This window comes from Anneissia japonica, unplaced genomic scaffold (assembly GCF_011630105.1).
Source record: "Anneissia japonica isolate Jap-2015-1 unplaced genomic scaffold, ASM1163010v1 scaffold288183_len337429_cov161, whole genome shotgun sequence".
NCBI classification, from domain to species: domain Eukaryota; kingdom Metazoa; phylum Echinodermata; class Crinoidea; order Comatulida; family Comatulidae; genus Anneissia; species Anneissia japonica.
The window spans coordinates 170,234-182,644 of NW_022702858.1; the positions used below are offsets into that span (position 1 = coordinate 170,234).

At 36.2% G+C, this 12,411-nt stretch overlaps 2 protein-coding genes across 4 annotated transcripts in view; both read right to left on the reverse strand.

The window, feature by feature from the left end:
- Positions 1–88: 88 nt before the first annotated feature.
- LOC117104105 (methyltransferase-like protein 23) lies at positions 89–7,182 on the reverse strand. Of its 2 annotated transcripts, none has more exons than XM_033244761.1 (5): positions 6,911–7,182; positions 6,089–6,193; positions 5,037–5,277; positions 4,248–4,332; positions 89–1,678 (listed from the first exon to the last, which is right to left on the reverse strand). In XM_033244761.1, exons 1-5 carry the CDS (start codon positions 6,989–6,991, stop codon positions 1,528–1,530), a joined length of 663 nt encoding a protein of 220 aa, XP_033100652.1. In that variant the 5' UTR covers positions 6,992–7,182; the 3' UTR covers positions 89–1,527. The 2 variants fall into 2 exon arrangements, with proteins under 2 accessions (XP_033100652.1, XP_033100653.1); XM_033244762.1 differs by having other exon boundaries at positions 6,975–7,110.
- Positions 7,183–7,503: 321 nt separating this feature from the next.
- The window catches only part of LOC117104103 (major facilitator superfamily domain-containing protein 8-like), a 10,713-nt gene continuing 5,805 nt past the window's right edge, over positions 7,504–12,411 (reverse strand). For both annotated transcript variants that reach the window (XM_033244759.1, XM_033244760.1), the window contains exons 6-11: positions 12,029–12,223; positions 11,575–11,695; positions 10,342–10,476; positions 9,544–9,647; positions 9,022–9,209; positions 7,504–8,496 (exon numbers count right to left, since the gene is read on the reverse strand). In XM_033244759.1, coding sequence (XP_033100650.1) covers positions 8,278–8,496; positions 9,022–9,209; positions 9,544–9,647; positions 10,342–10,476; positions 11,575–11,695; positions 12,029–12,223 — 962 coding nt within the window. In that variant the 3' untranslated portion in view covers positions 7,504–8,277. The remainder of the gene's footprint in view (positions 8,497–9,021; positions 9,210–9,543; positions 9,648–10,341; positions 10,477–11,574; positions 11,696–12,028; positions 12,224–12,411) is intronic.

Sequence of the window (12,411 nt, forward strand, 5' to 3'; positions counted from 1 at the left end):
CCCCCCCCCCCGTCGGGCAAATCCTGGTGCCACCTCTGGACCCCACGCCCAAAGAACCCCCCCTTAAAATGACCTGGCTACGGGCCTGAATTACAAGTTTGAAACACAAACCATGAACAAACAGCAAGTATACTGGACATTCATTATACAAAAACATACGCAAAGACGTGAGTTTGTAGGAAAACATGCGTGCCCTGTTCTGATCGGTCAGCTGTAAGCTTTGACCTGGTTCGATTGTGTTAATAGACCTTCCCGGAGTGGAACGGTCTCTTAGCACAATCAGACCAGGTACTAATCATGTTCGTGGGTAGAGAGAGAAAATTTGCTTAAGTACATATGGATAACACATTATTAATACTGCGCTACTGCAGCGCTGTAAAGCCGGACACTCACTGCGTCGTACGACGGCCGTACGACCGTCGCACGACGAATCCACATTTGCTTCCGGCGAGCAATAGACGACGCAACGGTGTCTGCTGATTGTCAGTGGCAATCTGAACGGATCCTTATTAAAAAGACGATGCGTTGGGCCCGCGTCTTCGCGTGCGTTCTTCGTCGCATTGCCATCGCGTCGCCGTCGGCGCAGTGAGTAACCGGCTTAACTATTAATTATTTAACACAAATTATTCAAATTCAAAATTGATTCAGATAAAATTTTGCTACAATTAAAGTAAAATACATAAGAAAATCACATTCAGTTACACTAAAGATAACATTTATAATTACAATTTTATGCACTTTATTTACTAGGGATACCGACTGATTTCTTTGACCAACTGTCTTTAAATTTCTTGAGCCACCACTGTAGAGGTCAGTAAACTAAAATAACTACTGTAGGTATCCTCTTCCCACAATACAACTTAGTGTACATGTCTCCATCTTCAATTAACACCTTCAATTAAAGACCACTTTTCTGTGGTCCCAAATCAACAAATTTCTTTTACCTTTATTCTAATTAGAGACCAATGCTACTAAACACCATGGAAACTCGAGTGCAAAAGTGGTTTTTAATTGGTTGGAGACCTGTAGTTGCATTCGTGAATACATATTTCTTGGACATGCGCGTATTGCCATTAAAACACTCGGATTAAAACATGTTCTTATTGGTCAGATTGTTAAGTTTGATTGACACTCCAGATATGTCCATTGCTCTTAGTTTTATTTTGGGCCTTTGCCGACCCATAGCACACACAGTGCAACACCACGACGATGGGGACATGAGCAGTTACTGGTTCTGTTATAGGCATTTATAATGCACCATTTCTTTGGGGTTATAAAGGGCAGCTCTTTTCCCAAGCCATTGGGTCCACATGCTTTGCAAGTGTTGCTGCTGGTAATCAGTTTAGTACACCATGAAACAACCCTCTGCTTAATATTTTGTAAATTATGTACTACATTTTATGGTGCATCTCAGAAAGATGGTTATCCAGCATAAACAGAGCGCAAATTCAGTCGTTACAACTAGTTTGAACCAACTATGCTGCTCTTATTTAATTACTATTGTTTTCATTGATTTACACAATCAATTTAACAAGTTATTTCCATCATTCGAACAGTATGGTTGCCTGGGAGATGAGACTCAGCAATTGATGAGGATGATGCATTAAAAGTTTCGAGAGGAATGTGACAACATCGTAGTTTCCACTTGCGCAACAAATGTACAATGGAATAATCAGAGCTACAAAAAAAATATAATATTAATTAAACTTCCTGAATTATATTAACGATTATTCAATGCTTGGTTTGGAATGAACGTACATGTATGAGTTATGTAACAATGTGTGCTATGCAAATTGCAAAATAGCATTACATATATATATATATATATATATATATATATATATATATCATTAGTTATGTAGACGTCATTTTAACCTTCTATGAACATTATAAATTTGAGGCAATAAATGGTCGTACATGACCAAGAAAAAAAAGCAAAAAAAGGAAATAAAATGTACATTTTCAATATGTAATATACTGTACCTTATTTATTGGAATAAACGCCCAGGGGCGTATATTGTTGAGAAAGGTTTTGAGGGGTTTATTTTTTGGGGTGTAAAATAATACGTATATACTCAAAGAACCACCCCTAATTTCACCGTAAATGTGGAACTACAACATCTAACTACCGTCAACATGTGTTATTGCATGATCATAAAGACGACTTAATCACAAACAGGTTAGAAAAAGTGTAATTCTACTGCAGTAAAACATTAATAGAATGTGTTGAGAATTATGTTGTTTTCTATTATATTTGTTTAGTATCACTTATAATTTTTTTCTGTCAAACTATAGTTTTTGCTTAAATGAAAATTAATTAATAATTGATTGAATGAATATAATTTGATGTGACTAAGATATATTATTTAAGTAGAACCCCGGACCACAAACACAATCTCTGCCTCCTTGGTTTCCCAGAACTTATATTATATTATAAATTATGTTTATAATTACATATTTATAAGTGAATAAATACTTGATACTTGATACTTAGGAGGTAAGAGGGGGGTGTTTATTCGAGGAAACAATAAATGCCTCGAGGCCTGTATTCCAAATGAGGTGCTAGAGAGGGTCCTTATTCAAAGCATAGTGTTTATTCGAATAAATACGGTAAGCTTTTACATCCAACATTATCATGTTTGCAAAGCTAAGCCATTACGTTAATTTTCCAGTAAGCTATATAGTATTTCATAATGTAACTTCAATATACTGTAATTAATGTTAATCCTTTGAAGTTTCTGACGTATTAATAATTTATTATACTATATTGATTGTCAGTCAATGAGTTTATTGAATTCACCTGTTGGTGTGTATACTGTATGAGAGATGATTATGTTCAGATACAAAATGTAATCAATCACCATCTCTCCTGACATAAAGATTGACAGTTGATTGATTTTCTGCTTGAATAATTAATGAGCAGTGGCGTTAACTACCGCAGGTTTAGCAGGTTCGTTGAACCTGGGCCCCCAAGCTCCAGAGGACCCCGATCTATAAGGGCCACGCTCCCTTATAAAAAAATTCTAATAAAGCAATGTGATATTGTGACATTTAACTATTTGCTTCCTTCAAGGTAAGTAATTTTGGAACCACAATAACTTGTTTCCTTTACATCTATAGTTTTAAATTTTTTCTAATAGTAATGTATGATATATTGTGTCAAAACACTTTACAATATCAATATCATTTCGCAGTCCTTAATTGATTCTAGCCAATCATTACATGGTGAAGGCCTGTAACAGAAGAGTGGTACTTTGTGAAAGCATATTGGTCAACATTTATAAGGTCATTTTCATTGAGATACTGTAATAATTTAATCTTGGACTTGCTTTTCAACAATTTTAACTATGCGGCATACACTGACATTGGTCTACAATATTGTAAGGCTTTGTTTGTTGCATTTACCTGACCAGACGAGGGGTCAGCTTTCCCTGACGAAAGAAAAGCGGGCGTGGTTGAGCTTCGACTAAAGGTTTCAAAGGTCGTCCGGGGGCAAAGCCCCCTGAAAATTTTTACAATTTAGGGGTTTCAAAAGCTTATTAATTAATCGATTTTATAGTCTACTAATATGTAGAAAATACATATACACGCAGCTCTCCCCGACAGTGGGGGGGGGGGCCCTGATTGACAGTTGATTGATTGATTGGTTGATTAATTGATGAGAAGTGATGTTTAGATACATAATGTACCATAATCAATGTCATTACTCACCGTCTCTTCTGATAGAGTTTGATTGATTGATGAGAAGTGATTATGTTCAGATACATAATGTAATAACTCACCTTCTCTCTTAATAGAGATTGATGAAGTGATTGATTAATTGATTAACTGATTGATTGGTTGGTTGACTGATTGATGAGAGGTGTTTATGTTCAGATACATAACATAATCACTCACCTTCTCTCCTGAAAGAGATTGATTGATTGATTGATTGATGAGAGGTGACCATGTTCAGATACATAATGTATTCACTCACCTTCTCTCCTGAAAGACTGATTGATTGATCGGTTTGTTGATTGATGAGGGGTGTGTTATGTTCAGATACATAATGTAATCGCTCACCTTCTCTTCTGATAGAGATTGATTGACTGATTGATGACTCATTGATTGATTGAAAGGTAATTCTGATTAGATACATAATGTAATCACTCAACTTCTCTTCTGATACAGATTGATCGATTAACTGAAGTATTGATTGATTGCTTGATGAAAGGTGATAATATCCAAATACATATGTTATCACTCACCTTCTCTCCTGATATGTAACCCAGCATTTGGCATTCTGGTTCCTATTCAGTATGAATGCAATTGTAACCACAATGTCTTGAAAATCTATCCATAAAAAAAAAACATGTAAACTACAGTTGATCCATAGAGTAAAAATAATATCTCGAATTTGTATGGCACCAATTCCAAATAAGATCAAAGGCGCAACACATGTGAAAAGCCATCGGAAAACAAATAGGTTTTAAGCTGTGACTTAAAGTTGCAAATTGAGTAGGAAGAAGTTATGTAATTTGGAAGTTGGTTCCAGAAATAGGCAGAAGCTACAGAGTACTACAGTGTTACGTCACAATACCATGTGATACTACTCCGTTGTTATCGTTGCAAAATGCGTTCAACCGGATGCCATTTTCTCCACTGACAAACCATTGATCCCAATTTCTAACGTAATTATTAAGATGGTGTATCTTAGTTTGTCTTTGTAAATTTTAATTGATAATTACATTTGTGTTCGATAACTAATATAATGCAAGCTTTTGTGTTTTTAGTACATTTTGATGGTAAAATATTAGATTTTTAAAAATCTAATATTTTAAAATATATATCTTAAAAGATGCCTATTCCAAAAAGCCTGTTAATGATTGAGCTTGCACAATGTAATATCAAAAGAAACAACCTGTCACAACATGGGCAAAAAAACATATATCAGTCAATGGAAATATAATGTGGATGAAAAGACTGTAGTACCAAGTTAAAGACAGATAAATAGATAGACAGACAGATATTCATTCAAAATAATCAAATCTAATTACCTTTCTCATCATAAAAACAGTCACTAGCTAGCACAATATCAACTTGAGGAATATTTATGAGAGCTGGTGAATACTGCCCCCAAGTTATACCAACAACACTCACTTGGTCTTCAATATAATTTTCTCTACAACTTCTTCTACAATTTTCAAGGCATTGAGGAAGAAGGGAGCTGTCAGAGAGGACAACGTCTCCTCCCAATTTAGCAGCTACAATGCCTGGTAGACTTGTACCTGCACCTAACTAAAATAATATAAAATAAAAAACATAAACAGGTATTTGGAGCCAAACTACCATGTGGATAATGACAAAATAAAACCTATTTTTTTTCCTCCTATTTGTCCCCTTACTTCCACCAGTGCTTCTCTAGTTCATATGAAGTTAATACAGTAGAACCCCTATGAAGGGCACACCATCAGGACCAAAAAAGTGTCCCCTTATTTGTTTCAATTTGTGTTCAATAAAAGATAACAAGGTATATATAAAATAATATGGGTGTCCCAAAGGAGGGGTTCTACTGTATTACTTTTCATTGTTAATATTATTTATTATTTTCATTATCATTAGCATTAGTCTGTTATTTCCATCACTATACCAAAATCATTATTTAACATTATCAATACCATTATACTGTTGCACTAAATTGATTCAGTGATGGTCTAAAATATAATGCCTTATTAAGTTTTGCACAAAAAAACTATTATAAATTCTACTTCTCCTTAAGTCCAGTCCAAAAAACTGTATGCCATATATAGTCATGATGTGCCTATATATGGTCATGATATGATGTCATCATGACCACAAAAAAAATGCTGTATGCCCATATATAGTCCTGATGTGCCTATATATGGTCATGATGTGATATCATCATGACCACAGAAAAAATGCTCTATGCCCATATATAGTCACAATGTGCCTATATATGGTCATGATATGATGTCATCATGACCATTTATCCATGTCACATGTTTTTGTCAAATTTGTTATCAGTAGTCTAGACACAATTTTTTTGCTTTGTTATTATTCACATGATACAAAATTAATAATACTGTACCTCAAGGATTTGCTTCCTTTCAATAAACTCGCTCTTAAAAACAATATACTGAGCTAGGACAACAGCTGATGGCCAAATGTACATACCATATCTGGGATCAAGTACCTGAATTAAATATATTAACAAAATAAACCATTAGATTTACATCTGTATTCCATCAACGATAATGTGGATGTATGTTTGCAAGTATAATTTGAATATGGAAGCAACTTCTTTTACTTCCTCGCAAATGGAAACTACACTAGTTCCAGCTATTTATAATCTTGTGCTACATAAATGTTAATACTTTATTATTATTATTATTATTATTATTATTATTATTATTATTATGAAGGGCTACCCCTGTCAAATATGGGAATACAGCTAAAACCTGAGTCCACAGTCACATAAGAAATAAATATTTATAAGGCCCGTATGGCGTTCCATATCAGGCATTCCATACCTAACCTTTTCCACCCAGACAAACATGTATCGACGACCCGCTATCTATAACCCCAACTTCTTCGCGGGGGTACAGAGTTATAGTAAGTATATTAGCTCCTAAGTTATAGTAGTCTTAGGATGTAGTAGTAGTTATACCAGTATAGTTTCTAGTGGTGTGTTTTGGGCATAAATATACTTTTTCCATAGCTTCAAGGTAGGCCTAGTCTTTTGGTCTAGGTAGGCCCACACCGTGGGCTCTCGAGCTCTCAGCACTGAGAAACGTGCTCCAAAAAACAAAAGGCCTAGGCCCTAGGCCTCGTTTTAGAGGCTTTATACAGTACTACAAACTCGGCTAGGGTTTTAAGACTAGTCTCAATTGTGTGAAATATGATAGCATACCTCTGGAATTCTTATTTCTATCTTTTTTCCGTTACACAACTCAAAAATAAATGTCCTATTATACCTTTGACACTCGTCCATGTGTGAATTATTGTTTACATTGTGTGAGTTCGATCGGGTGCGTTCTATATTCTTTGGTTTCGTGGAGCACTTGATTTGTATTAGGACCAACTGTACTGTATGTTTTTGGGTCCAGGCCTACTGTAATCTCAATGACTGATACTGTAATCAACGCTGCCGGAGAAAAATTATATTCCGGGAAATAATGAAGACAATAAATATACAGTAAACATTTTTTACATGGTGAATAGTGACTTTTAGAGAATAAAGCTAGTCAAATATACAGCCGTTGAGGGCTCTATACTGGAAGACAAAACTCCAGAAACTTGGATAAAAAAATTGATGGAAAAAACACATTATAATCTGTCTTTCTAGGTTGTTATTAATAACAACATTAAATTAGGCCTTCTGTTTTTACTAAATTATAGGATGTACTTTATTATTTTTGGTATACTCCTATTAGATTTTGGGAATAAAACTAGAAAAACATAGGCTAAATAAACAAACATACACATTTTATATTATTTCTTATCATTTTATTGTGCTTTAGAGCAATAATTGATTACAAAAAAGTATAACATCACAATTAATACCACAGTAAAACATCGTGTTCTAGCTTACACGCGAAGGGTCTCACCCCATTCAAGGGTCAAGTCCTATGACATTATTGTTAATTAGCAGATTTTACGTGTCAAAATGTAACGCCGTATCTAGTAAACCATTTATCCTTTGAAAATGCTGAGCCGGCCTATATGCCTACATGATGATGTAGGCGATACACGATCATCATGATCTATTTTGTTGTTTATTCTGGGCTTATGGCAGAGTAATATATGTCTTAAAGACGTAAAACGATTAGAAAATAACCCAAACGTGTTTATAATAATACGAAAAATTAAGAGATGATCAGTTTAGTCTGATTGTTTAAACAATATTGATATGAGAATATTTCTATAGGCCTATATAGTTTTAGTGTAACATTATCCCGAGGTTGAAATAAAAAGAGAAAGTTAGCTGAACCCTGCAGCTGCCAACCGTCGTAGCGACGTTGAGTGCTTGTCCGACGGGTCGTAGGCCTAGCGGATCGTCAGTTGCGCGATGCCTCATCGCGTCACGGTCGAGAGTACTAGAAAACTTGATCGGCAAGTCACTTCGTTCGGCTGAAATAGCCTGACCCTAGCTGAGCCTGACCCTAGCTGCTCAAATTTAAAGACTGGACTGTAAGCTGCCGGTTTTCTCCGTCCTCCAGACTCGACCATTCATTGAGCAGTATGCACATCGACATATTATTAATCACATCGTGTCTTCTAAATAAATTGTTCGTCATCCTTTCCTCGATTTCGTTCAGTGTATGGGATAAATCTGGAGTAAAGTGATATATTGCCAACTCCAATTAAACATATCACGATAGCTGTTGAACCAAACGCCAGTCGTGCACCATACGCTGAATATACAATTGAACCATAAAGAGCACCTAACAGTTTTCCAATGTTTCCCATGGCACTAAATACACCCATACCAAGTCCCTGGAATGCAAGTAAAATTGTAATAACATGTTAGAATTTACTATTTTAAATACATACAGTAATTCTATAGTATAATAATATAATAATATTGAAGTATATATATGTATGCGTATTATTGTGCCTGAAAATCTGATTGTAAAGACTGTTTGTGATACGTTGCTTTTAAATTGTAAAATAATTATAATTTTGTTTTTTAACGTACATTTGATTTGCGAAATAAAGTTTACACGTACACACGCCCCCCCCCCCATACACACACACACACACACACACACACCACCCGTACCAATGGATACAGAGCTGGGTAGACTGAAGCAATATAAAGTGACACAAGGAAAATGTACAGCAAAGGATTGAAACCCCGACCTCGAGATTGGGTAAACAAACTGCCACATCATGCGTCAAACCATTTCCAAGTATTAGGCCTATTAACATGTTGTAAAACGATACAGGAGACCGTCTGATATTGGATTTTTATTTCGTTTATTGTAAAATTAGTTTATAGATTAATGCATTTAAGCTTACCTGATGCTTGGGATGCAAAGACTTTGCATATATGAAAGTTGTTGCACTTTGGAACATGGGATACCCAACAGCCTGGATGGCCAAAGCAATGACATACTGAGGTAACGGGATTGCAGGGGTAGAATCACACCATGTATATTTCCAAGGACACCCGCCTTCACCGGCATGCTCAGACGTGTCATTGAAACCTAAGTTATTCACAACCAACATTAAATAATAATATTTAATTTGTCGCACAAAAAATTAAATTAATATTACACTGCTTATTATTTTAACACATGTTGAACTTCACGAAGTGGGCTACAATTTTATATTACAGGTCTCCCGTCAATTTAAAGACCATTTTGGGACTGGGGTTTTCATGGTCTTTAGCAGCTTTGGTCTCTAATTAGAATAGTAAAGATAAAAAACATTTGCTAATTTGGGACCATGGAATAGTGGTCCTTAATTGAAGGTGGTCTTTAATTGGAGGGAGACCTGAGTTTAATCGGTCATAAGTAGTGACTTAACCTAGTGACATACCCATTGTTGGTCTTTTAGGTGTACCAGGACCAAACGGGATGGTCAAGACAGAGCTGATAAGAAGTAACGCCATTCCAATTAATACGAAAACACGCTCACGAATCCTATTAAAAGATTTATGATTGCAAATGTATAATATTAATTCTATACAAATCTTTTTCTAATAGCATAGGGAGGGCGTCCTCCAATCGCGCAGGATAGACAAATTGCCGGTAAAATAATGTTAATACTTTGACATGTGTTTCGGGGGCTTGATTAAGACATCTTGTGGTTCCATACTGCACTGCACCCTCCAATTCGAGCCCCTCTAATTCGAGAAAACTTTTTGCACAATCTTTTAACACAATGCTAGCCCTCTAATTGGAGGCCGAACCCCGAGACCACCCCATATTTTCAGGGCCCAAAGTGGTCTCGAATTGGAGGGTAAACTGTATTCATTCATGAAGTGCTCCTGCGAAAGGAATGGGTTCCACTGATTGGTTCCGTGTCCGGTCCGATGCATGATCACTTTACTTCTTGTGTCCATTTATGTCCAACCCATAAGGCGATATAATTCATGTTCAAGAACACAAGCAAATATCAACGTTAGAAGGTTTAAAACCTGGGAATATGCACCTGACTTCCGATGTCTTGCCTAACATGAATATTGAAAGAAATAATATTATAAGGGTATATGGGGCATCGACTAAATTGTATCTTTATCTTATTGTATTTGGAATTGTTCCCACGCTAGATCAGAACATAGCTCGGTTTTAATTTACTATGAATTTAGCACATGGCATTTTACAGGCCACTCACCGTTTTGATAATTTTCCTAATACCATGACAACAACAATTGCGGTACCAGCTAAAGCGAACATTATCATCCCAAAGTTTTTTGTTGCTAGTTGTCGACTCCATCCGAGTATGTGCATTCCATAAGCCGCCGCAACCCTAAGAATTATATATGAATAATATCCGATTTATGTTAAGCTTGGTTTATACAGTCGCCACACACTATCGCCGACCGCTTTCGGTGATGTAGATTGGTCAGTCGAATCACGGAGCCTTCCCGATTGTGTCGGGGACAGCTACGCATTAGAACGATTTCACTGAAAACACTGTAGCGACAGTGTAGCGATTGTATGGAAACAATGCTTAACAAACATTTGGATATTGATTTTTAGATCACGCAACATCTACGCAACTTAGTAAGCAAGACAGAACACTACAATGGTTGAATGATGCCTAACATTAAATATATTGCATGAATGTGAACACTTGAAGGCTAGTTTCCATAAAAATCGGTACACGCTATCGCCGACTCCTTGTGGCGATGCTGATTTGGTCAGTTGATCAAGGAACGTTCCCGATTGCCTCGGGGACAGTTACGCAGCGCAAGGATTGCAGTAAAGCCCAGTTTTCATAAAAATCGCACACGTTCGCCGAATCCTAATTGTCGACGCTGATTGGTCAGTTGAATCAGGGAGCGTTTCTGATTGCGTTGGGAACAGCTACACACAGTGCAAGGATTGCAGTGACAACACTGTAGCGACTGTGTAGCGATTCTATGGAAACCAAGCTTAAATTAACTGTAGCGATAGTGTACCGGTTGTATTGAAACCAAGATATAAAGCATTAAAAACAAACATTGTATTGAACGGATGATGTTAAGTTACACAAGGAAATAACGAGCTAGATCACAGGGGAAAATCAGAGATGTTATTATGCAATGACCAAAAAGTGCTAAATTACTGTGTGTTGATATGTATTCAGATGAAAAAAAAACGAACGATTGAGTATAACATAATATATATAGAATGCAAACACTTATACGGAATAAGAGGACGAGAGTGTCCAAAATTCAAGCGAGATTAGATGACCTTAGAAAAACAACTGGAACAGAAAAATGGCACGCACACTAACAAAAATAAAAATAGAATAAATGTAGAAGCATTCTCATAACACATATGGAACGATGTGCAGAATATGAACACATAATATATATTACGAAGTGAATGACGTAATTTAGGTCACTATACTTAGTCATACGTTGATTTTACTCCAAATGTAAACACGATAGCAGCAAACTGTACATTAAGGAATACCGTTCCAATGATATCAAGCCCAGAAAACCACGACAATCTAGTAGACTTCTCTGATTGTTTTTTTCCTGCCATATAAATCGTAATAAATATATAAACCAATCATTGATCGCGTCTTAAAAATGGCGCGTTAAATAACTGAGTATGATTACGATGAAATTATACACCACTCCCCAATATACTGGTAGTCCTGTGACGTTTAACTTGGTACGTTGAGAAACTTATTAAATTAACGTATGCTCATTGACAAGCTTCAGAAGTTTGATTCGCCCCACCCCACAATAGCTTTAGAACTGGACTCGGCTAGAATGTGGCGCCCCATCAAAAAATCAAGTTTAACGTGCTTGGGCTTCATAAAGAAGAATTAGCCTATGCTCTCGTATTACATTAGAAATATTTACCTGAGTGAGTTAAGTGAACCATTTCGCTTTGGGGGACGTCGTCGATATGTACCTCTTTGAATATGAAAATGACGCAAATAAACGCTATGCTAGCCAGCAATATGTTGGTTACCGCCGGTAGGGTGTATACATTGAAGCGTAGGTCGGCGACTCCAAATCCTTCTTCACCAACAGGAACATAGATCATCTGTACAACTAGCAAAATAATTGAACCTGCTAAAACTTTGTCCAAACTAACAACTTTTTCTGTGATTTTGATATATTATCGTGATATGACATCATCATATACATAATACGGCAAATCAAGACATTTCAGAGATAAAATATGTGATTGTAAGGACAGCATTAATAAACAGGTATCGGCTTTATCGGCTATATATATA

Bases quoted from the DNA above. Each gene is read 5' to 3' on its own strand.
- LOC117104105 (XM_033244761.1), bottom strand. From the start codon at position 6,991: ATGGACGAGTGTCAAAGGTATAATAGGACATTTATTTTTGAGTTGTGT. The intron at 5,278-6,088 runs GTACAGTATTAT...ATATTATTTTAG, and splicing joins AAAGGAAGCAAATCCTTGAG to TTAGGTGCAGGTACAAGTCT. The intron at 4,333-5,036 runs GTAATTAGATTT...TTTTATGGATAG, and splicing joins CTGTTTTTATGATGAGAAAG to ATTTTCAAGACATTGTGGTT.